The following is a 21,618-nucleotide window of genomic DNA, read 5'->3' on the forward strand; positions in this document are numbered from 1 at the left end:
TGGATGCATGTACCTGATCAAAACTTAAAACTACTTGATAAGAAAAGATTTTAGTAAGGTTGGGAAAACTAGAGAAAAGAGGAAGGAAGGAAATTAACAGATACTTCAATCACGGTGGACAAATTAATGAGAAGAATGACTTGCAAAGTGCCAATTACTGCCCTATTAGTCTCCTTCCAGTCACCATAAAGTCATGGAAACAATCTTCAATAGTGTACATAGTTCTGTTTCTCCCAGAATTAGTTTTGCTTTCATGTGGACAAACAGAAGCACAGTTGCTGCTGCATTAAGATGTCTCGTGCACTTCACAGGAATGTTATCATACAAAACTTTGAAACCTGACACCTGTGAGATATTGGAGCTGTTGGTCGAAGAGGTAGGTCAGCATCAAGTTGCCTGATTCAAAAGTGAAATTACAGCACAAAGCAGTGCTGAGTTAGGAGATGCCTATGGCATTGGCGTATGAGCTTTAATCAGGAATAGTTGTTTGGTCATGCTGTAGACAGTGTAAGTTGCAGACTTGGACTTGGACTTCTTTCTGATTTAGTTATTCTCCTTGCAGACTGATTTGTGAAAAAAAAGGATCTCTGTGCTCTGAAGTTTTCTAGCAGCAAGTAACTGAAAGACTGCCCACTGATGTAGTCCTAAACCCCTCTCTCTACCACTTTGAGGCTGTGGGAGGAACAAATTATTCTTTCATCTTAAAGAAAAAATAATGTATTTTCCAAGTGAATTTTGAGGAGAACAGCACAACTTCGCAGTATTTTCTACTGCACTGTGGGATGTGAATATCTACTCACAACTGTTGACTTCTCTTTCTTGGTCACAATGCAATACAGTGGTGCAGACTGGAAGCTAGCAGAACAGGGTAAGTCAGGTTGAGCAGTGAAATGGTGCTGGCTTCTGCACTAGGATTTTGTTCATTTACTACTTTCTCCCTGGATTTTAAAGAGAGATGGTTAGGAAAGAAAATATTTTTTAAGGCCATCTGATTCCAACTCAGATTGAGTATCAAAGTTACCTCAGTTTATTGATTTGAAGATTTCAAAATAAATCAAGTTTAGAATCTTTACTGTTCTAAGGTGTTTATGTCCACAGCAGCAGGTAGGTTAGTTCGTTTGTTTAGATGGGTGGTTTATAATGTAGAATTGCACGAACAATGCAGGTTCAATTGCCTTTTATTGATTTCTCCCTTCTGGTAATGTGAGGCTAACAGATCCACTAGTTCCCCGCTTTCTCTCTCACTCTCTTCTTAAATAATGTGCCATTTACTAGCTTCCTGCTTTGTTAGGGTCTTGATGGCTTCATCCTAAGGGTATTGAAAAATGTGGCTTGATTCAAGGACAACCTTATTAGTCTAGAAAATAGCAAATGTCACTACTTCGTTTAAAAAGGGGCGAAGACCGAAAGCAGGAAACAGCAGGTTGGTTAGCTTAACATCTGTCAGAGGGAAATGTTAGAAGCTTCGTTAAAGTAATTAAATCAGCAAATTTAGATAAGTTTGAAGTAGCTAGGCAGAGTTGACATGTTTTTCTAAAAGAGAAGTTGTGCTTAATTAAACTGTTGGGAGTCTTTTGTGCAACTGACATATTCAATGGATAAAGGGGAATCAATGGACGTGCTGTATTTGGATTTCCAAAAGGCATTTGATAAGGTTAGGGTTAGGGTTACATCAAAGAAAAATAAAAACTCTTGGTGGAGGAGATAGCATTTTGACATGGAAAGAGGTTTGGCTGACTAACAGGACATAAGATGTCTTTGTAAATGGGTCTTTTTCAAGTTAGCAAGACATAGTGAGTGATTTGCCACAGGGATTGGTGCTGGGTCCACAACTGTTTACAGTTTATATAAATGACTTGGATGAAGGGATGGAAGCTACAGTTGCCAAATTTGAAAATGGCATGAAGATAGATGAGGAAGTAAGTTGTGAAGATGACACAAGGTTATAGAAAGATAATATATATTGAGTGGGCAAAGATGTGGCAAATAAAGCATAATAGGGAACATACAAAATTGATGATTTTGGCAGGAAAAATGTTAAAAGAAGCATTTTATCTAAAAAGGAAAAGATTGCGGAGCTCCAAGCTGCAAAGGGACCTTGGATGTCCTTATGCATAAATTGTAAAAGGTTAGAATGCAGGTACAACAACAACTAGGAAAGCTGGTAGATGCTGAGATAACAAGGTATAGAGCTGGATGAACATAGCAAGCCGAGCAACATCAGAGGAGCAGGAAAACTGACGTTTCAGGTCTGGACCTTTCTTCAGAAAAGTTTTCTGAAGAAGATTCCAGACCTGAAATGTTAGCTTTCCTGCTCCCCTGATGCTGCTTGGCCTGCTGTGTTCATCTACCTGTACGTCTTGCTCTCTGTCTGTCTCTCGCTCTCTTCGCTTTGTGTCTCTGTCTCTCTCGCTTTGTCCCTCTCTGTGTCTCTCTCGCGCATGCGTGCTCTGTCTCTTCTCATCCCCATGACCTTACTGGCAACGCAGGCACAAGGGGCTGAGTGGCCTATTTCTAATTCAAGAATTTGTATAAGTTCCTGTAATCTAGTGAAGTCTTCAACATGAGGTATACCTTTCCTCCCAATTTCGTATTTATGAATTTCAAAAAGCATTTCTCTAATTTCTGAGCCAAAATCATTTATGGTAAACATAAAACAACAGTCTTTTCAACACACATCATTGTGGGACACCACTTCCCATTTTCTCTCTGAGAAATTTTCCATAATTCTTACCTTCAGTTTCAGTTTTGTGGCCACCTTTAGATTGCTTGTACTACCTGGTATGTATTTTCATATATTTTGGTGAAAAGTTTTTTTTTCCTCCACAAGACAGCTAATCAAAACATTTCCGACAGGTCATATGTACTGCCTAGCTCTTCTTTAGTCATTTTCAAACTGCATAGATTAAAAATGTAACTGAAATGTAATCAGCATAATTTACCTTTGATTAGGCGCAAATTTGGGGAGGATAGTACTACAGCAGCAGGAGGAGCTTTGCTTTCCATTTAACATCAAAGTTATCAGTGCTTATTATTAATGCTTGGTACCAGAAATGGAGGATATAATGTTCTCCAGCACTTCCTATACCTTGATGATTTTAAAAAAAACTCTGATTTTACATCTGTTTATCTTTTGTTAACTGCTCATTTCTCAGAGCAATTCTCTGTGCTTACAATGTGGAAGAATTGAGCTTTAAAATCAAACATTTTTTCCAGAGTGTTACTGGGTTTGGCCGGCAAATGATTGACAAAACAAAGCAACTTGTTGAATCGAAGTACACCATTGCAAATGGCTACAGAGCAGATGCTAAGGTAGGAATTGGTCCATTTTCCATCTGAAGAGATGCAATGTTAATATGCACATCAAGAACTTTATTGTGAGAGCACGATATTGTCTTGGAAAAGACCACCTCTAACCATCTAGTCCATTCAGGCACTTGCATATTTTCAATTTATCACTACCCCAGGGACCTCCGTCTTCCCAATCTGTCAAAGTGGTGTAAACGTACTAGTTACCATACATCCAACCTTTGCATTACTTTCTTGTTACAGCAGAGGCTGGAAGAATGCTGTAATGCTACTACGCTGGTTGCAAAATAAAAGCAAATATGTTTTCCAGTTAGATGACCAATTAGATAACTATAATGGATTTTTTAAAAAACGTCTGCCTATTACAATGAATACAATTATGGGTTTCATTATCAAAACCTATTAACTAAGCATGCAGTAATTGGTTAACCTACTCACCAACTAGTTATTCTAATAATATTAAAATATAAATGCTTATTGCTCTAAATGAAACAAGCATGCAAACAAAGGAGGGAAACATTAGATTTCTTTGCAAAGATTGGCTTTCAGGAGAAATAAACTTGACTGATGAGTTATTCTTGAAGACAGAAGGATTTAGGTTGTTCTGGTTTGTGTCGTCAAGTCACTGATCATGTATGTTCCACACAGACACAGCTTGTCCAGGAAATACAATATTGAGATGCTCTTTCAATCCTACTTTTAAAATAACACAGCACTTCGATGATACAGAGTACAGATGTTATTTGGTAGAGCACCAAGTCAAAACGTCCACAAGGCCCTGTGTTAGATTGTCGTTTCTGTTGACTTGAACGATAACTTTTCCTGTTTTCTCATTCTGGCTGCTCCTTTACTGTATTTCTGTTTCACTCTGAGCTGATCAAGGGGGCATTCTTTTCCGAAATGGAAAGGATCACCTGCACACCTTGTTCATAGCAAGCTTCTGTCCAACTCATTGGTTCTTGGCTGCCTTTGCTCCAACCTAGCTAGATAAAGCAAGAATCTCTCCAAGGCAATGCATATCAAAAACATTCCTCGAATGTCCCCAATGAAGTTTTAATGACTTCCCCTAAAAGAGCTACTCCAAATATTCCCATAGGACTTGAAATAAATTCTTTTTTTTACAGTTGTTCAAAACTTCAGTCCCCAAAGCAATGTTAAATATAAAATGCCCTTGTAACAGTACCAGTCTTCTGTTGGGTATATTCTAACTCTGTGTTTAGTTCTCAGATTGTGGGACTTGACGCCTATCCAGGCAAACGATTTGAGAGCTTGGAGATTACAAACTTTCTCTTGTTTTTAAGCTTACATGAATTATGTTAAGGAGCTTTCAACAATCGTGCTACTTGTTCTCATTCAGGTAACTAGGTTGCTACCTCCAACAATAGAATGAAAATAGCACAGAAAGGAGCTGGAAGTATGAATGCAGCAAGTGTAAGAGCAGCAAAGGAGAAGGGGGGGAGTTGGTGAAGAAACAGGAGAAACAAAAGCCCTGTAAAGGGCAGGAAGAATGAGAAAGTGGGAAACAGCAATTGACAAGTCAGTTGCATCATTTTATATATCTGCTGTGTATCGTCAAACGGATTTTTCCCCCTCTTTTATCCTAGTTCCTAATTTGTTTTTAATTAGGTAATTTATGGCGACACAGATTCTGTCATGTGTAAACTGGGAACTGAGACCGTGGAAGAAAGCATGGCTTTGGGTCGTGAGGCAGCTGAATGGGTTTCAAGTCACTTCATTCCCCCAATTAAACTGGAGTTTGAAAAGGTGAGTGGAAAATCTAGTATGAATTTTTGTTGAGCTTGATTTGGTAAAAATGGAAGTGAGGAGTCTGAGAATATCATGGATTTGGGTCCCAGTTGAGTCTGCAGTACCATACTATAAATGCAGATTCTCAGAGATTTGTCCTTTGGGTATTAAACCTCTATTTCCTCTCTTTCAGAGTTTGTGACCAAATCTGGATCCCTTTTTGTTTTAAGAGGTTAAAATTGGTTGCACTCGATACCAAATCAAATATAAAACCTAATTCAGAGTTGTAGATGTGGCTCTTGAGCTGTTTTACATTTACAGCTTAAAATGGTGCAGACATTCACGCTTGTTTAGCAATCATGAGATTGTTTTGTAAAACTAATGAAAATCTTTTAATTTTGAAATAGTTTCATTTATTGACCGCTTAATAAGAATTTCAAGCATGAAACTAATGGCAATTTAATTCAAAACCTAATTTTTCTTTTCCCCTGCAGAAGTCATACTTTCTTGCTTCGTTGTTGTGTAACCAACAGTTTGTTTCTTTGGATTTGGACTGTATCTGAATTGTAGCTCACGCGTTATTGGTCACAATTTGGAGAGAAAGTCTTTGTTGGTTATGAACCCCTCGACACCAGAATGTCTGTGTACCAACTGTGTCAGATGTGGCACAATTGTTAACATAGTTCCTTTGAGTCAGAAGCTTGTAGATTTAAATTCCCCTGTAGAGACCTTGGATTAATACCTGGTGTGATACAGAGGGAGATGTACACTCTTAATGTCTCAACCAAAGTGCAGAACCTTTAAACAAATGCCTTACTGGGCACTTGGTGAGTTTGTAGGAGTAAGTATCCCATGTGGAAAGAAGAAATAGACTGGACCTTTGTTTGCTGGTATTAAGAATGTGAGATGATCTCATTGAAACACAATTTTTTTCAGAGCTCAACAGGATAGATGCAAGAACGTATTTCCTCTGATTGGGTTGGGGGTGGTGGGGAGAGATAGAGTGTGGGGCGTTTCCTAGTCTGTAATCAGTAGGCACATTATTGGAATAAAGGCAGGCCATTAGGCCTTAGATGAGAAGAATTTCTTCAATAAAGGTAGTGATTCTTTGGAAATCTCTGCACAGGAGCATTGGAGGTTCAGTTGTTGAATATTTTCAAAATCAGTAGAAGGGAGATTCCATCAACGTGAAGGGAGACTGATAGTACAAAAGACTGGTGTTGAAGTAGAATATCTTCCATGAACTCATTAAATGATGGAGTGGACTTGAAAGGGCTAAATTGTCTTCTCTTCCATTTGTTTATGCAAAGAATGTCATGGCACTTCTTGAAGAAGAATTTGTAGTTCTTTCTAATGTCCTAGCCACTCTTTATCCCTTATTGACATACATTAAAACATTCCCACTTATGTGCACAGCACTTTGAGGCCAATGACCATAACTAAAATAGTGATGGAAAACGATTGACTGGATCTAAATGTTAAGAAGGCCAATTTTGACAGTATTAGGCAAGACCTTTCAAGTGTTGATTGGGGTGGATGTTTGTAGGTGAAAAGATGGCTGGAAAATGGGAAGCCTTCAAAAATGAGATAGAGAGTTCAGAGACAGTATGTTCCTGTTAGGGTGAAGGCAAGGCTCATAGGTGTAGGGAATGCTGGATGACTACAGAATTTGAGTTTTTTGGTCAAGAATAAGAAGAAAGCATAAGTCAGTTATAGACTGCAGAAGTTTAGAGATTCTGTAAAAAGAGTAGAAAGGCAGTAGGAGTATATTTAAGAGGGAAATTAAGAGGGCACAAAAGGAACATGAGAAAGCTTTGGCAAATAGAGTTAAGGAGAATCCAAACGGATTCTACAAGTATGTTAAGGACAAAAGGGTAACTAGGAGAGAATAGAACCCCTGAAAGATCAGCAAAGCCCACCTATGTGTTGAACCACAGGAGATGAAGAGGTGCTAAATGAGTATTTTGCATCAGTGTTTACTGCGGAGAAAAATGTGGAAGATACAGAATGTGGGCAAATAAATAACAACATCTTAAAAAATGTCCATATTACAGAGGTGATGCTGGATGTGTTAAAACTTATAAAGATGGATAAATCCCCAGAACCTGATCAGGTGAGCCCTCGAATTTCGTGGGAAGCTAGGGAAATGATTGCTGGGCCCCTTGCTGAGATATTTGTATCATCGATAGCCACAGATGAGGTGCTGGAAGACTGGAGGTTGGCTAATGTGGTGCCGCTATTTAAGAAAGGTGGTAAGGAAAAGGCAAGGCGCTATAGACTGGTGAGATTGATGTCGGTGCTGGGCAAATTGTTGGAGGGAATCCTGAGACAGGTTTTACATATATTTGGAAAGGCAAGGACTGATTACAGATTATCAGCATGGCTTTGTGTGTGGAAATCAGCTCCCACAAACTTGATTCTCTTTGTTACTTTAAAAAAAAATCAATTAATGAGGGCAGAGCAGTGAACATGTTTTATTTGGACTTCAGTAAGGCGTTCGACAAGGTTCCTCATGGCAGACCAGTTAGCAAGATTAGATCACACGGAATAGTGGAAGTACTAGCTATTTGGATGCAGAACTTGACTGAAAGGTAGAAGACAGGGTGATGGTGGAGGGTTGCCTTTCAGACTGGAGGCCTGTTACCAGCGGTGTGACATGAGGATCGGTTTTGCGACCACTGCTTTTTGTCATTTTTATATAAAATGATTTGGATGTGAACAAAGGTATGGTTAGTAAGTTTGCAGATGACACCATAATTGGAGGTGTAGTGGAGAGCGAAGAAGGTTACGTTAGAGTACAACGGGATCTTGATCCGATGGGCTGAGGGTTAGCAGATGGAGTTTAATTTGAGGTACTGCATGTTGGAAAAGCAGGTTTTCACACTACTTGTACACTTTAATGGTAAGGCTCTGAGGAGTGTTGCTGAACAAAGAGATCTTAGAGTGCAGGTTCATAGTTCCTCTAAAGCAAGTCGCAGGTAGGTGGGATAATGAAGGCGATGTTTGGAATGCTTACTTTTATTGGCCAGTGCACTGAGTATTGGAGTTGTGAGGTCATGTTGTGACTGTAAAAAAACATTGATTAGGCTGCTGTTGAATATTGTTTGCAATTCTGCTCTCCTTCCTATGGGAAAGACGTTGTGAAACTTGAAAGCGTTCAGAAAAGATCTGGAAGGATATTGCCGGGATTCGAGGGTTTAAGCTAGAGGGAGAAGCTGAAAATAAAATAAAACGCCCTTGACCGCGTCTCCCGCATTTCCCGCGACACATCCCTCACACCCCGCCCCCGCCACAACCGCCCCAAGAGGATCCCCCTCGTTCTCACACACCACCCTACCAACCTCCGGATACAACACATTATCCTCCGACACTTCCGCCATTTACAATCCGACCCCACCACCCAAGACATTTTTCCATCCCCTCCCCTGTCTGCTTTCCGGAGAGACCACTCTCTCCGTGACTCCCTTGTTCGCTCCACACTGCCCTCCAACCCCACCACACCCGGCACCTTCCCCTGCAACCGCAGGAAATGCGACACTTGTCCCCACACCTCCTCCCTCACCCCCATCCCAGGCCCCAAGATGACATTCCACATCAAGCAGAGGTTCACCTGCACATCTGCCAATGTGGTATACTGCATCCACTGTACCCGGTGCGGCTTCCTCTACATTGGGGAAACCAAGCGGAGGCTTGGGGACCGCTTTGCAGAACACCTCCGCTCAGTTCGCAAAAAACAACTGCACCTCCCAGTCGCAAACCATTTCCACTCCCCCTCCCATTCTCTTGATGACATGTCCATCATGGGCCTCCTGCACTGCCACAATGATGCCACCCGAAGGTTGCAGGAACAGCAACTCATATTCCGCCTGGGAACCCTGCAGCCATATGCTATCAATGTGGACTTCACCAGTTTCAAAATCTCCCCTTCCCCTACTGCATCCCTCAACCAGCCCAGTTCGTCCCCTCCCCCCACTGCACCACACAACCAGCCCAGCTCTTCCCCCCCACCCACTGCATCCCAAAACCAGTCCAACCTGTCTCTGCCTCCCTAACCGGTTCTTCCTCTCACCCATCCCTTCCTCCCACCCCAAGCCGCACCCCCCGCTACCTACTAACCTCATCCCACCTCCTTGACCTGTCCGTCTTCCCTGGACTGACCTATCCCCTCCCTACCTCCCCACCTACACTCTCTCCACCTATCTTCTTTACTCTCCATCTTCGGTCCGCCTCCCCCTCTCTCCCTATTTATTCCAGTTCCCTCCCCCCATCCCCCTCTCTGATGAAGGGTCTAGGCCTGAAACGTCAGCTTTTGTGCTCCTGAGATGCTGCTTGGCCTGCTGTGTTCATCCAGCCTCACATTTTATTATCTTGGAATCTCCAGCATCTGCAGTTCCCATTATCTCTGGGAGAAGCTGAAAAGATGGGTTGTTTTTCCTGGAGCATTGAAGGCCTTACCATTAAAGTGTACAAGTACTGTGCAAACCTGCCTTTCCAACATGCAGTACTTCATAAATTAAACTCCATCTGCTAACCCTCAGCCCATCTGATCAAGAACCCATTGTACTCTAACGTAACCTTCTTCACTCTCCACTACACCTCCAATTTTGGTGTCATCTGAAAACTTACTAACTATACCTTGTAAAGGTTTATAAAATCGTGAGGGGTGTGGACAAGGTAAATAGACAGGGTATATTCCCTGAGGTGGGCGAGTCCCAAGACTGAAGTGCATAGGTTTAAAGTGAGAGAGGAGAGATTTAATAGGGGCCTAAGGAGCAACTTTTTCTCAGAGGGTCACGGGTGTATGGAATGAGCTGCCAGAGGAAGGAGTGGAGGCTGGTACAATTACAGCATTGTAAAGGCATCTGGATGAGTACATGAGTAGGAAGGGTTAGGGCATTATGGGTCAAATGGAGCAAATGGGAGCATTGGACCAAAGATTCTCTGTGACTTTACAGCATTCAAATTGGCTGTCTATATCCGACACCATGACAGCGATTGCACTTCATAGTGTTTAATTGGCTTTGGGGTGTCTGAAGGTCATGATAGGCACTGTCTAAAAGCACAAATTTTCTTAAAAGTTGCGTGGTCAAATAGATCCTGCCATGAAATCTTGAGGGCTAAACACAGCTTGCATTCCGGTTTCTGTGATCTTGCTGTAGTCTGTTATTAATGCTCTGAAAAGCCCATTCCAAAACATGACCTAAAAAGTCAAACAGAACAGGCAAGTAAATAAGAAATGCAAGTATAAATCTTTCAAAAGCTGAATTGCCCTGCCTTATCATTTAGGTCAGGTGCATTATTGAACAATAAAATACATTAGTATAGAGTTTGATTTGCAGTATAAATACTCCAATCCACTTCATTAGGAAACAAGAGACTAGGAAGAAGTGACTGAAATCTTGAATGAAGAGAAGGATTTTGAGAAACTGAAGTATGAAAGAGATAAAGAGGTGAAGGAATGTCTAGAGGAAATCAGAGAGAGCCCAAGAAGCTGATGATTCAGCAACATATGGTGTAACATTGAGAGGTTGCACAAAAGATTAACCCTTCTAAGGTAAAGCGTCATGGGGTAAGCATATACAGTTGAAGCGATTGCATGAATAGATGAAGCCATTCAAGGATTTACAAAGAAGGATTTTAATCCTGGAGAACAGGAATGCAGTTATAATATATTGTTTGGGGTAAGGTGCGTGCTTCAGAGTTTTGGATACATGTGCGGGGTGTAGTATAGAGGGACCAGCAAGGGAAAGATTGGAGTAGTCAGATCTGGATGTTAAAAGACCATTAGGGTTTTGCTTGAGCAGAAACATTGCACATCCACTTTGGGCCCTCTGTAAACTTGAGAACGTCCGAAGCTCTGTTGCCTACGCCCTTACTTGTCGTGAATCAACTTGCTGACCTATATTGGCTCCTACTTAAGCACCATCTTTGTTTCAAAACACTCATCCTTCCAAGGCTTTGCGCGCCTCTACCTTTCTAACTTCTCCAGCCCTACAGTCTTTAGATATTTCCATGTTCCTAACTCGCTTCTCAAGCACACCTTTGCTTAGTTTTAGAATTTGTTTACCAAACCTTTCCATCTCTTGATCTTTCATTCCCGTTTTACAGTTGCCATTAAAACCCTTCTCATGACCAAACCTTTGATCATCTACACTCCTTGTAAAGTTACATATGTGGCTTGGTGTCGGATTGTAACCATTAATACTCCTGTAAAACACCATGGAACATTTCAAGATGCAACATAAATACAGTTATTGCTGTTGTTCATAAGAGCTGTGAACCTGCTTGTGACATAAGACTCTAGTACAAAACGTCTGATTCAGTCTAAAGTAATGTCTGGGAAAGGAGAAGGAGGAATTGGTATCAGGGAATTTGGTTTTTGAAGTGTGTCAAAGATAATCTTGATTACTCCATAAGAAAAATTAGATTGACTAACCCTTCACCTTTGGCAGGTGGTGACAGATAATATTTCTGCAAATCTCTGCTTTAGGTGTATTTCCCATATCTGCTGATCAACAAAAAACGCTACGCTGGATTGTACTTTTCCTCCAACCCGAATACCCATGATAAGATGGATTGCAAGGGTATAGAGACGGTGAGAAGGGATAATTGCCCACTGGTAGCCAACCTGATCAATACTTGTCTTCAGAAGATTTTAATTGACAGGTAGTTATGAATCTGTTTTATTTTCTATTTCATTCAATTTTGGTTTGGAAGATTAACTTCTCCAGTGCGTATGGTTATGCTGGGTATATACACTGATGAAATTTGAGATCTGAAGAAACGGTCGATTGAAAAATGATAAGATGGTCACTAGATGCATTGTCATTTTATCTCCTAAGTTGATGATTGAATCCACTGAAGAAAGGGTGGATGGAGATACCCTAACCCATTATTAAATTACTTATCTTTAGAAATCGCAAGAGCTTCCAAACAAGACTGTTTTTTAAAAAATATTTTCCCAAGAAATTGGAGCTCATCCTGGTTTCACCAATTCATTACTTAAACCTGTGCATCGTTCAGCTAGATGCTGACACTTTGGTTGAATTTCAAAGTTGGCACACAGAACGTTGCATTGGCTTGGATAGTATAAAACATGTTTTCCTAGTTTTTGTCTGATGAGTCTTCAGTGCCCTTGTAAAAAACCTCTTGGCAGTTAGGTGTAAAACAATTTGATTAGATCTGAAAACCCAAATTAATCTGAACCATGAAATTAGCTGTGTGTTCGACATTCAGAGTGTCAAGTGGAAAGCGATTTTTAGCGTCAGAAACTGCACTTAATGTCCCAAAACTGTGAACAAGTGTGCTATTTCAGAAAGATTTGGAAGGCCTTTTGTTGCTTGAGGTGTATCTGTCGCTGCAGAGCTTGGTGTGATTTCATCCTCCTACTCTCGTCTTGCCCCCAGCCAAGAGATAGGCACTACCAGAGGTGTTTATGACTCAGCATGACACCATATTGTCTGAAGGAGATACCTGAATGGAGATCAGCATGCACAACATGGAACAGACACCAAAGAACAAACTGCCTACTCCTGATCCTAATTTATATGTTTGTAATTCATCATTTTATTATGAAGGAAGAAGTATGTTGCAGGGTTTCATTGGCTACACTTATACTCCATAACAGGGATCCAGCAGGAGCAGTCGAGCATGCAAAAGAAGTTATCTCTGATTTGCTGTGTAATAGGATTGACATCTCTCAGCTCGTGATTACAAAGGAACTCACAAGGATGGCTGATGAGTATGCAGGGAAACAGGCCCACGTGGAGCTAGCAGAAAGGTAATTTGATGCCTGAATTCTCTTAAGATTCTTGTCTATCTTGCCCCACTCCACCTTCTACCCCTACCCCTTTATTCACAGTTTCCTTGCAAATTTCAAGACTTGCTGGGACCTGGTTTCACGCCTGTTGGCAGTCCTCTGGTACCTCACTGAAGTAGTCTTTATTATTGTATGAGGCTACATGGAGATTGCCACCAGACCTGTGCATGCAGCCAAATCCAGTTTAGCTCAATAATGACATCAATCTGCACATCTTTCTCACCAGGAAATTTTAAGACATAGGAGTCATGCTTTTATTTTCCTCCCTGATTTGAGTGAAACTGACTGTCCTGCACAAGAACAGCAAATTTGACACTGACCATCTGCTCAAAACTCAGTGCCTGGTATGTTTGTCAGTTCTGACTCAGTGAATGGTCCTCTTGCCACTGAGTCAGATAGTTGTGGCTTCAAGTCCCACCCCAGGGACTTGAGCAGAACACATAATCTAGAGTAGTATTTCATTGCATTGTAGGGGGCATGATGCTACCTTCTGGATGAGAAGTCAAACTGAATCTCCATCTACTGTCTCCTGTGCACCCAGTAGATTCCATGGCAGTATTTGAAAGAGACCAAGGGAACTTATCTGTCAAACTGAGATCATTACCACAACTGATTTTGGAACCTGGTCCAACACAAATTGACTACAATCTTCCTCTTACAACAACAACTACACTTTTTTAAAAAAAGCCTGCAGTGAGCTCTGGAATATTCTTAAGTTGTAGAATGTATATGTACGAAAGTTCTTTCCTTGTAGCTCCTGAAGTGACTTAAGAGCTTGCATTGATCCTGATTTCCTGACTGCATTTTCTTACCTTTGCACATGAAAGAAATGGTTTGAAGATTTCCCAAGTGACAGTAAAAATAGCTGTGAAATCCAGTTGTGTCTGAAGAGTAGTCGAATATATATATGTGGGGAATTGAATGAGTTGAGTGTGAAATGCCTATGGATGCTTTGGAATGAATTTCTTTTCGATTTTGAATCTCCTACCAAGTTATCAAAATTTGGTTTTTGAAAAGTTCAGGCAGATTTTGTTAGTACTGCAGTATAGAGTGGGAATACTGTGTTTGGAAATGTGTTTTGTTTTGTTTCCAACGAGGAGCCAGAATCGTTGACCTGTTTTGCAGGAAATGCAGAAATAGCAACTTGAGGCTGGGCCACACAGCAGCTGCATGACCAGAAGCCGTTGCGCAAAATACAAAAGAAATGTTGCTTTGAGATAAAATTGCTCAGATTTCCTGTGAACAAAGCGACCTTTAATATTTTTTTAATCTGAAGCCATGCTTGACGACGAGGAGAGGGAGGGAGAAAATGAAATACCCGTGCCTATATTTGTCGGGAAAATATATTCAAAAGAAAGACTTACATGTTTTCTTCATGCGTCTCTCCAATCTACTTCCAAGTATATCACTCACAATGTATTGCTTTAAATTTCAGTAAACATTGCATTGACAAACATGATGACCAGTTAAATATCGTCAGACGCCACATAGAGTAGTGATGGCCTATCCATGACCAGTGCTCAATGATAATGGTGTGTACTATCTATGAAGGTACATTGGAGCAAGGCTTCTTCATATGTTCTTCCAAAATCTGTGACTTCTGCCGTCAGGAGATACAAAGACAGCATGTGCATTGGTGAGCCATCATCTTTAAGTTGTCCAAGTTTCAAATGTCCCAACTTGGACATGAATTGCCATTCTTTCAACGTTGCTGGCTTTAAATTCTGAAACTGTACCTGAGATTGCAGAGTTCCTAATTAGTGTGTAGAGTGCATAAACTGTGACACCCAAGGTATAACAGTTGTGTACGACATGTTGGAAGGACTGCAGTGTCTTTCCTGTCTGATGATCAATTTGGGACAAAGTCAAAGGTCACACAGCACTAGGTTATAGTCCAATAGGTTTATTTGGAATCATGCAAGCTGTTAGAGTGTAACCCTCGCATTCACTGCACCTGACAAAGGGGCCATGCACCGAAAGCTTGTGTGATTCCAAACAAACTTGTTAGACTATAATCCGGTGTTGTGTAACTTCGGACTTTGTCCATCCCAGTCCGATACTGGCACCTCCACATCATAAACTTGGGATGGTAAGAAAATGGGGAAAGAATAGGGAATTAGGATCGACAAAAGTGGCAGCTGGCTCAGTGGTCTAAATGATACCATTGATAAAGGCGCACCGGATCATATGTTCGTGAAGAAAATAATTGAATTTTGCAATTGCTCATTGGCATTCTGTCCGTATCGGTTGGAGCCATGCCCTCACCCTCACTCCCAAAGGCAGAGGGGGTCTCATGGATGCAGTTCACTGATTATGTTGATTATAAAATTTTTAAAAAAAGGTGCAGAGGTCACGCATCGTTAACAGCTTGGCCCAATCTCAACACCCTTGATCTTGTCTGCTCATGTCCGATGCAGGTGTTCGGGCAATAACGTCTTATTTTAGAATTAATCAGACCCACGCAAAGGATTATGGGACTTTCCTTTACACAGTTGTGGCTTCTTTGTGGGTAGTGGGTGATCGTTGTAATCAAGACTTGTCTATTTTTAGCATCATTGACACTGTTCAATTTTTTTCTCTTCTGTTCTCACATAATCACAAGGTTTATTTTGAAGTTCAGTTTGAATGAGATTCCCTTCAGTCTGACTTGCATAGTAGATTTAGGACCCATCCCCTCTCTCTGTATTTGAATGAGCCACTAACTTAGGGAAGTCTTTCTAAAACCTCAAAGACGTTGTTTTAGAGTGCCCATTGAATTTCTTTGTGTCTAATCAAATCTCTTGAAATTCTGACTTATGTTAGAATGTGCTTCAAAAAGACTGTGTTGCAAGTCACGTCACATGTATCCTGTTTCTCATTTCCTATTCCAAGTGCATTTTCTGTCATTAAGAATTGGGCTAGTTTTTTTTTGTCTCCTCTGTATTCTAACTCCCAACTCCATTTCCCTCAGCATGACATCTTAGTTACCGCTGCAGCTGAAACCATATTGCTTGGTATAGACTTTGATTTGAATCTGGTACCGTCTGGTCAGTTTAACTTGGAGTTTAATTTTATTAGTGCAAGCCAAGACTATGTTGTGAAGAAGGGTTACTGGACCTGAAACATTAACTCTGCTTTCTGTCTGCAGATACCGTCAGAACTGCTGACTTTTCTCAGCAGTTTCTGAGTTTCTTCTGATTTCCAGCATCCGCAGTTTTTTGTTTTTTTTTGAAACTGCAACCAGAATTACTGCTTGTGGTTACAGTGTTAATCTTCCTGTTGGAAAGATATATGGATTGATGTATGATGCCTCCCAAATTTGATTAGCCTGGTATTTGCTACCTTAGTTCATACATAACCAGTGAGTGCTATGGGATGGAGGAATTATATTAAATTTATTGCTATGTAGTTTTCTGCTTTTTGTTTTCCTTCATTTTGCATAAGAGAGTTCCATTTGCTATCTTCTAATCTATTGATTTGTCTCTGAATCAAGGGAGTTTTGGAAAATTAAAGCTAATGCATCAATTGTTTGAGATGGTTAACAAGCAAATTAGAATAAGGAGAGCCAGTGGAACTGTCCTGTCGGATTAGCAGAAGGTCTTTGACAAGGTGCTGCACACATGGCTGCTAAATAATATGAACCCGTGGTGTTAGGGGTACGATGCTGGTATGGATGGAGATTGGCTGACTGGCAGAAGGCAGAGAATTGAGATGGCAACTAATCAAGTTCCACAGGAATCAGTGTTGGGAGCACAACCAAGCACGTTATACATTAACAGTCTGAACAAAAGAACTGAGGGCATTGTTGCTAAGTTTGCAAATGACAAAGATAGTTGGAGGGACAGGTAGTATTGAGAATGTGGGGAGACTGCAGAAGGATTTGGACAGGTAAGGAGAGTGAACAATGAAGTGGCAGATGTAGTGCTGTGCGGGAAAGTATGAAATTATGCACTTTGGTAGGAAGCATAAAGGTGGAGACTATTTTTGAAAGGGGGAAAGGTTTTGAAATATGAAGTACCAAGAGACTTGGAACCCCTACTTCAGGATCCTCTTGGAGTTAATATACATGTTCATTAGCAGTTAGGAAGGCAAATGTAATTTTGGCATTCATTCCAATGTACTGCTGAAGCTATTAAGGCTCTTGTCAGACCATATTTGGAATATTGTGAGCAGTTTTGGTCCCATTATCTAAGGAAGGATGTATTGGTGTTGGAGGGAATTGGGGGAGATTTACAAGAATGGTCCTGGGGTCAAAGAGCTGTCATACGATGAGCAGTTGAGGACTCGGTTGTGGGGGTGAGGTGATCTACTCTTTGGAGTTTAGAAGGATGAAGGTAGGGAGCTCATTGAAACTTGCAGAATACTGAGAGACCCGAATAGAGTAATGTGAAGATGAAGTTTCGACGAGTAAGGGAGACTAGGACCTGACTGCACAGATCAGAGTGATGGGATGATCCTTTTAGAAGTGAGATGAAGAATTTTTTCCAGCAGGGGATGGTGACTTTGTGGAACTCACTGCCACAGTGGTGGTCAAGTCATTGAGTGCGTTTAAGACAGAGATAGGTAGGATCTAATTAGCAAGGGGATCAAGAATTACAGGGAGAAGGCGCGAGAATGGGTTTGAGAAATAAGTCAACCATGATCAAATGGTGGAGCATCAAATGCTTGTTGCCATTTCCTTGTGATTTTTTTTCATGTTTCTCCCTCCTTTTATTTCCTGATTTATCCCTGTTTCTGGGATGCTACTTATATCCTCAGTACAAACATTTTCAGAGTCTTTATTATAAACAATTGTGTCTGGCGCTCAAGTTCTGGTCCACTGTCCCGAGAATCCAATTACTGATCATTGTACAAAATGCAGTTCTGTCTTCAACTAATACTCATGTGTTTGTGAGATCTCCACTTTTAAATCAGTGGGAGCAAGGAGGTATTTGGTGACAAAAGAAAATATCTTTAGTTTCCATTTAATACCATGCAAATAATACAATCCTGAAGTACTCGTCTTGACTATCAAAATGCAATTCTGCCATTCAATATAGAATTTATATCTTTGCACCATGTTCTGCAGCACTGGATTATGCGAGAGGAGGTCATACTCAACCACCTGGTCTGTAGTTATCTCTCAAACTGTTAAACTGGAGTCTGCCAGACTGGTCTTGCAGATATAAACTCATTTTTATCAACTTGCCAGCATAATTTGTAAGGCATTCTTGTGGTTAGCATTATCCTTAATTTGGAATGAAAATGTTTTCTCTTAAGTAGTAACATTGATCGAAGTATTATCTCTGGTCACTGTTTGTTCCACCATAAGCAGAGTGTTGTACGGTCCAGTAATTAACAAGTCCCCAGAGTTTAATTAGAGAATCACAATTGATATAATACTTGAAATAATTGAGTACAATTGACTGGAAAGTTGTTTTGCAAGTGTGTTTTGATCCATTCCAATCAATGTCATACAGGATGCGAAAGCGAGATGCAGGCAGCGCACCGAATCTTGGAGATCGAGTGCCCTATGTCATCATCAGTGCTGCAAAAGGTGTAGCGGCCTACATGAAGTCTGAGGTACAAATGTTTCATTTTGTTTCAAAATTTGCTTCGTGTTGCTGCTACTTTACCTCGATGGTAGAGATTGCAGGCTAATTGGCGCTGATATATTCACCTACATGAGTTGATGCTGTTTCAATGGTGCTTGGCGTTCTGCAGTTATAGCAGTGTATAAGAGTAGATATAGATTCTGTGGCCTGGGACTGATAAGCAAAACGGTTATGTCCTAGATGGTGTTACGCTCGCAGGAAGTGTTGTAGCTGTGCCTCTCCAGACAAGGGGCAAGTATGCCATCTCATTCTTGAGCATTGCAGGCTTTGTGTGATGAGCAAATGAGGTGTTTGTCCTGGAATGTCCGACATCTGCCTTGTTCTTACCCTTAAGGTGTTTTGGTTATTTTTAGTCTGAATGTTATACGGTTGTTATTGCCCTTTTTTAAATTTCACTTTCTAATTCCACATCTTTTTGATGTTGGGAAATTCAGAGGGAGCTGCAAGCAAAGCAGGCAATTGGAGAAACTATATAAAATGCACCCGTAGAGGTTGGCTTTTTGGGTATAGCAGTATGTTCTTCAGCAGCTGGTGGGCACTTATCAGTAGAAGACATTAGAGAGTGCCTGGTTCTCACTTGTCCATGTTGATATATATGCCACATTTTTCATCAGAAGTTGACAGATGACAGGCAGATATTTGCCTCATTTTTCCTCTTCCCTGCTGATATTTCACTTTATCGGCAGTAGTTTCCTTGCAATAGAGAGGCTAAGTAAAATTCTTTCATGTGATCATCCTGTAGTGCTCCATCTATATTGCTCATGAGTGCAAAAGAATGGAGTCAATCACCCATACATGTAGTCTAAGGTTTTATCCTGTTTTCAAATACCCACCCTGTCCAGAAGAAACACATTGGCATTTAGGGTGCATGCTAGAGAAGTTGAAATTAATGACAGTGCCTTCTGAGAGTGTTTTTGGGAACCCTCCTCATTGTGGTATGAACTACGCAGTGCTTGGGGAAGTGAGCCTTTGAGCACTTGTTCTCTTTTTTCAGTTTTGTGAAAGTATTTCCTTATTTTCTGAACACTTTTAATTGATCGCTTAACTTCCTCAGCTCAGAAAGAGAAAGTTCAGTGGTTTTGGTGTTTGTGTTGTATCAGGTGTGTTTCCCATCCTACAGTAGTATAGGGGGATGCCCATAACAATTGAACCTAATAAGGCAAAATTTCTGCACCTAGCAAGCAAACCACAAAGGAACTGTTTTTTTGTAGTCCACTGCAGCAAGCTAGGACCTGTGAAACAAAAGGGCCATTTGTAAGTTAGTAACAGACTGTGTTAGTAACAGTTTAGAGCTGGAGGAAAACAGCAGGCAGAGAGTGTCAGAGGAGCCAGAAAGTTGACATTTTGGGTCGGGACACTTCTTTCTGTTTATTCTGCCCAATTTTATCCTCATGCTCTGTTTTCAGAAGGATGCCCCTTCTCTGGAACTTTTCACTTCCCAATTCGGGCATCTGAGCTTGCCAGTTAGTCTGGTGCTGAGGATCTGTGTCAGTTGGTAACTGGATTGAAACTGTGGAAATTCCTCAATTATTTTCACACAAAACCTTTCCAGTTTTCATGAGATGAAATAGTTTTAATAGATACTTAAGGATTTGTGCAGAAGAATTGCAGGGGTGCAAAGCGTCACATTTTTGCAACGCAATTATTTTCGTGATGGATTTTTGAAGATTTAATTTCATAACCTGCTGAATGAAGAATCAAAGAAAAGGAATATAAATGTTGTTGTGAAAAATGCTATCATCATAAGTACAACTAGATAAAAATACAATAGGGTTGTTAAGAAGGCATTCAGCATGCTTCATTGCTCAGATCTCTGAGTATAGAAGTTGGGTCATTATACTAAGGTTATACAAGACATTGAGGCCTGTTTTCGAGTACTGAGAGATGTCTGGTCACCCTGCTATGGGAAGGATATTACTAAACTGGAGGGGGGAAGAGGGCCAGAAAAGATTTACCAGGATGTTGCCGGGAATAGAGGGTTTGAGTTAGAAGGAGAGGCTGGGTAGTCTGGGACTCTTTTCACTGGACCACAGGAGGTTGAGGAGTGACCATACAGAAGTTTATAAAATCATGAGTATAGATGAGGAGACTGGCTAGGGGCTTTTCCTAGCTAGGGGAGGAGAGTTCAAAACTCGAGGGCATATTTTTAAGGTGTGAGGAGAAAGTTTTGGAAAGGGCATAAGGGGCACATTTTTACCCAGAGTGTTTCATGTGTAGAATGAACTGCCAGAGGAAGTGGTGGATGCAGGTACAGTTACAATATTTAAAAGACGTTCGAATAAGTACATCAATAGGAGAGTTTGGAGTGATATATGTCAAATGCTGACAAGTGGGACTAATTTAGTTTGGGGAGCTTGGTTGGCATGGACGGGTTAGAACATAGAACAGTACAGCTCAGAGCAGGCCCGTCGGCCCTCGATGTTGCACTGACCTCTGAGGCAATCTAAGCCCATCCCCCTACACTATCCCACCATCGTCCATATGCTTATCCACGAACTGTTTAAATGCCCCTAATGTGGCTGAGTTAACTACATTGGCAGGCAGGGCATTCCACGCCCTTACAACTTTGAGTAAAGAGCCTGCCTCTGACATCAGTCTTAAATCTATCACCCCTCAATTTGTAGCTATGCCCCCTCGTACAAGCCGACATCATCATCCTAGGAAAAAGACTCTCACTGTCCACCCTATCTAATCCTCTGATCATCTTGTATGTCTCTATTAAATCCCCTCTTAGCCGCCTTCTCTCCAGTGAGAACAGACCAGAGTCCCTGAGTACTAGTTTCCTCGTAAGACCTTCGCTCCAGACTAGGCAACATCCTGGTAGATCTCCTCTGCGCCTTTTCCAATGTTTCCACATCCTTCCCTTCATGGGGCGACCAGAACTGTACGCAATATTCCAAGTGAGGCCACACTAGCATTTTGTACAGTTGCAGCATGACATCACGTCTCTGGAACTCAATCCCTCTACCAATAAAACCTAACTTCCGTATGCCTTCTTAACAGCACTATCAACCTGGGTGGCAACTTTCAGGGATCCATGTACACGGACACCAAGATCCCTCTGCACATCCACACTACCAAGAATCTTTCCATTGACCCAGTATTTTACCTTCCTATTATTCTTTCCAAAGTGAATCACCTCACATTTTTCTGCATTGAACTCCATTTGCC

General features: G+C 41.1%; 1 protein-coding gene across 3 annotated transcripts in view; it reads left to right on the forward strand.

Moving 5' to 3' along the window:
* pold1 (polymerase (DNA directed), delta 1, catalytic subunit) overlaps nt 1–21,618 on the forward strand; it is a 140,512-nt gene that overhangs the window by 89,549 nt on the left and 29,345 nt on the right. For all 3 annotated transcript variants that reach the window (XM_048521169.2, XM_048521168.2, XM_048521167.1), the window contains exons 18-22: nt 3,217–3,312; nt 4,936–5,073; nt 11,546–11,721; nt 12,683–12,835; nt 18,313–18,415. In XM_048521169.2, coding sequence (XP_048377126.1) covers nt 3,217–3,312; nt 4,936–5,073; nt 11,546–11,721; nt 12,683–12,835; nt 18,313–18,415 — 666 coding nt within the window. The remainder of the gene's footprint in view (nt 1–3,216; nt 3,313–4,935; nt 5,074–11,545; nt 11,722–12,682; nt 12,836–18,312; nt 18,416–21,618) is intronic.

Source organism: Stegostoma tigrinum, chromosome 38, assembly GCF_030684315.1.
Source record: "Stegostoma tigrinum isolate sSteTig4 chromosome 38, sSteTig4.hap1, whole genome shotgun sequence".
Taxonomy (NCBI): Eukaryota; Metazoa; Chordata; class Chondrichthyes; order Orectolobiformes; family Stegostomatidae; genus Stegostoma; species Stegostoma tigrinum.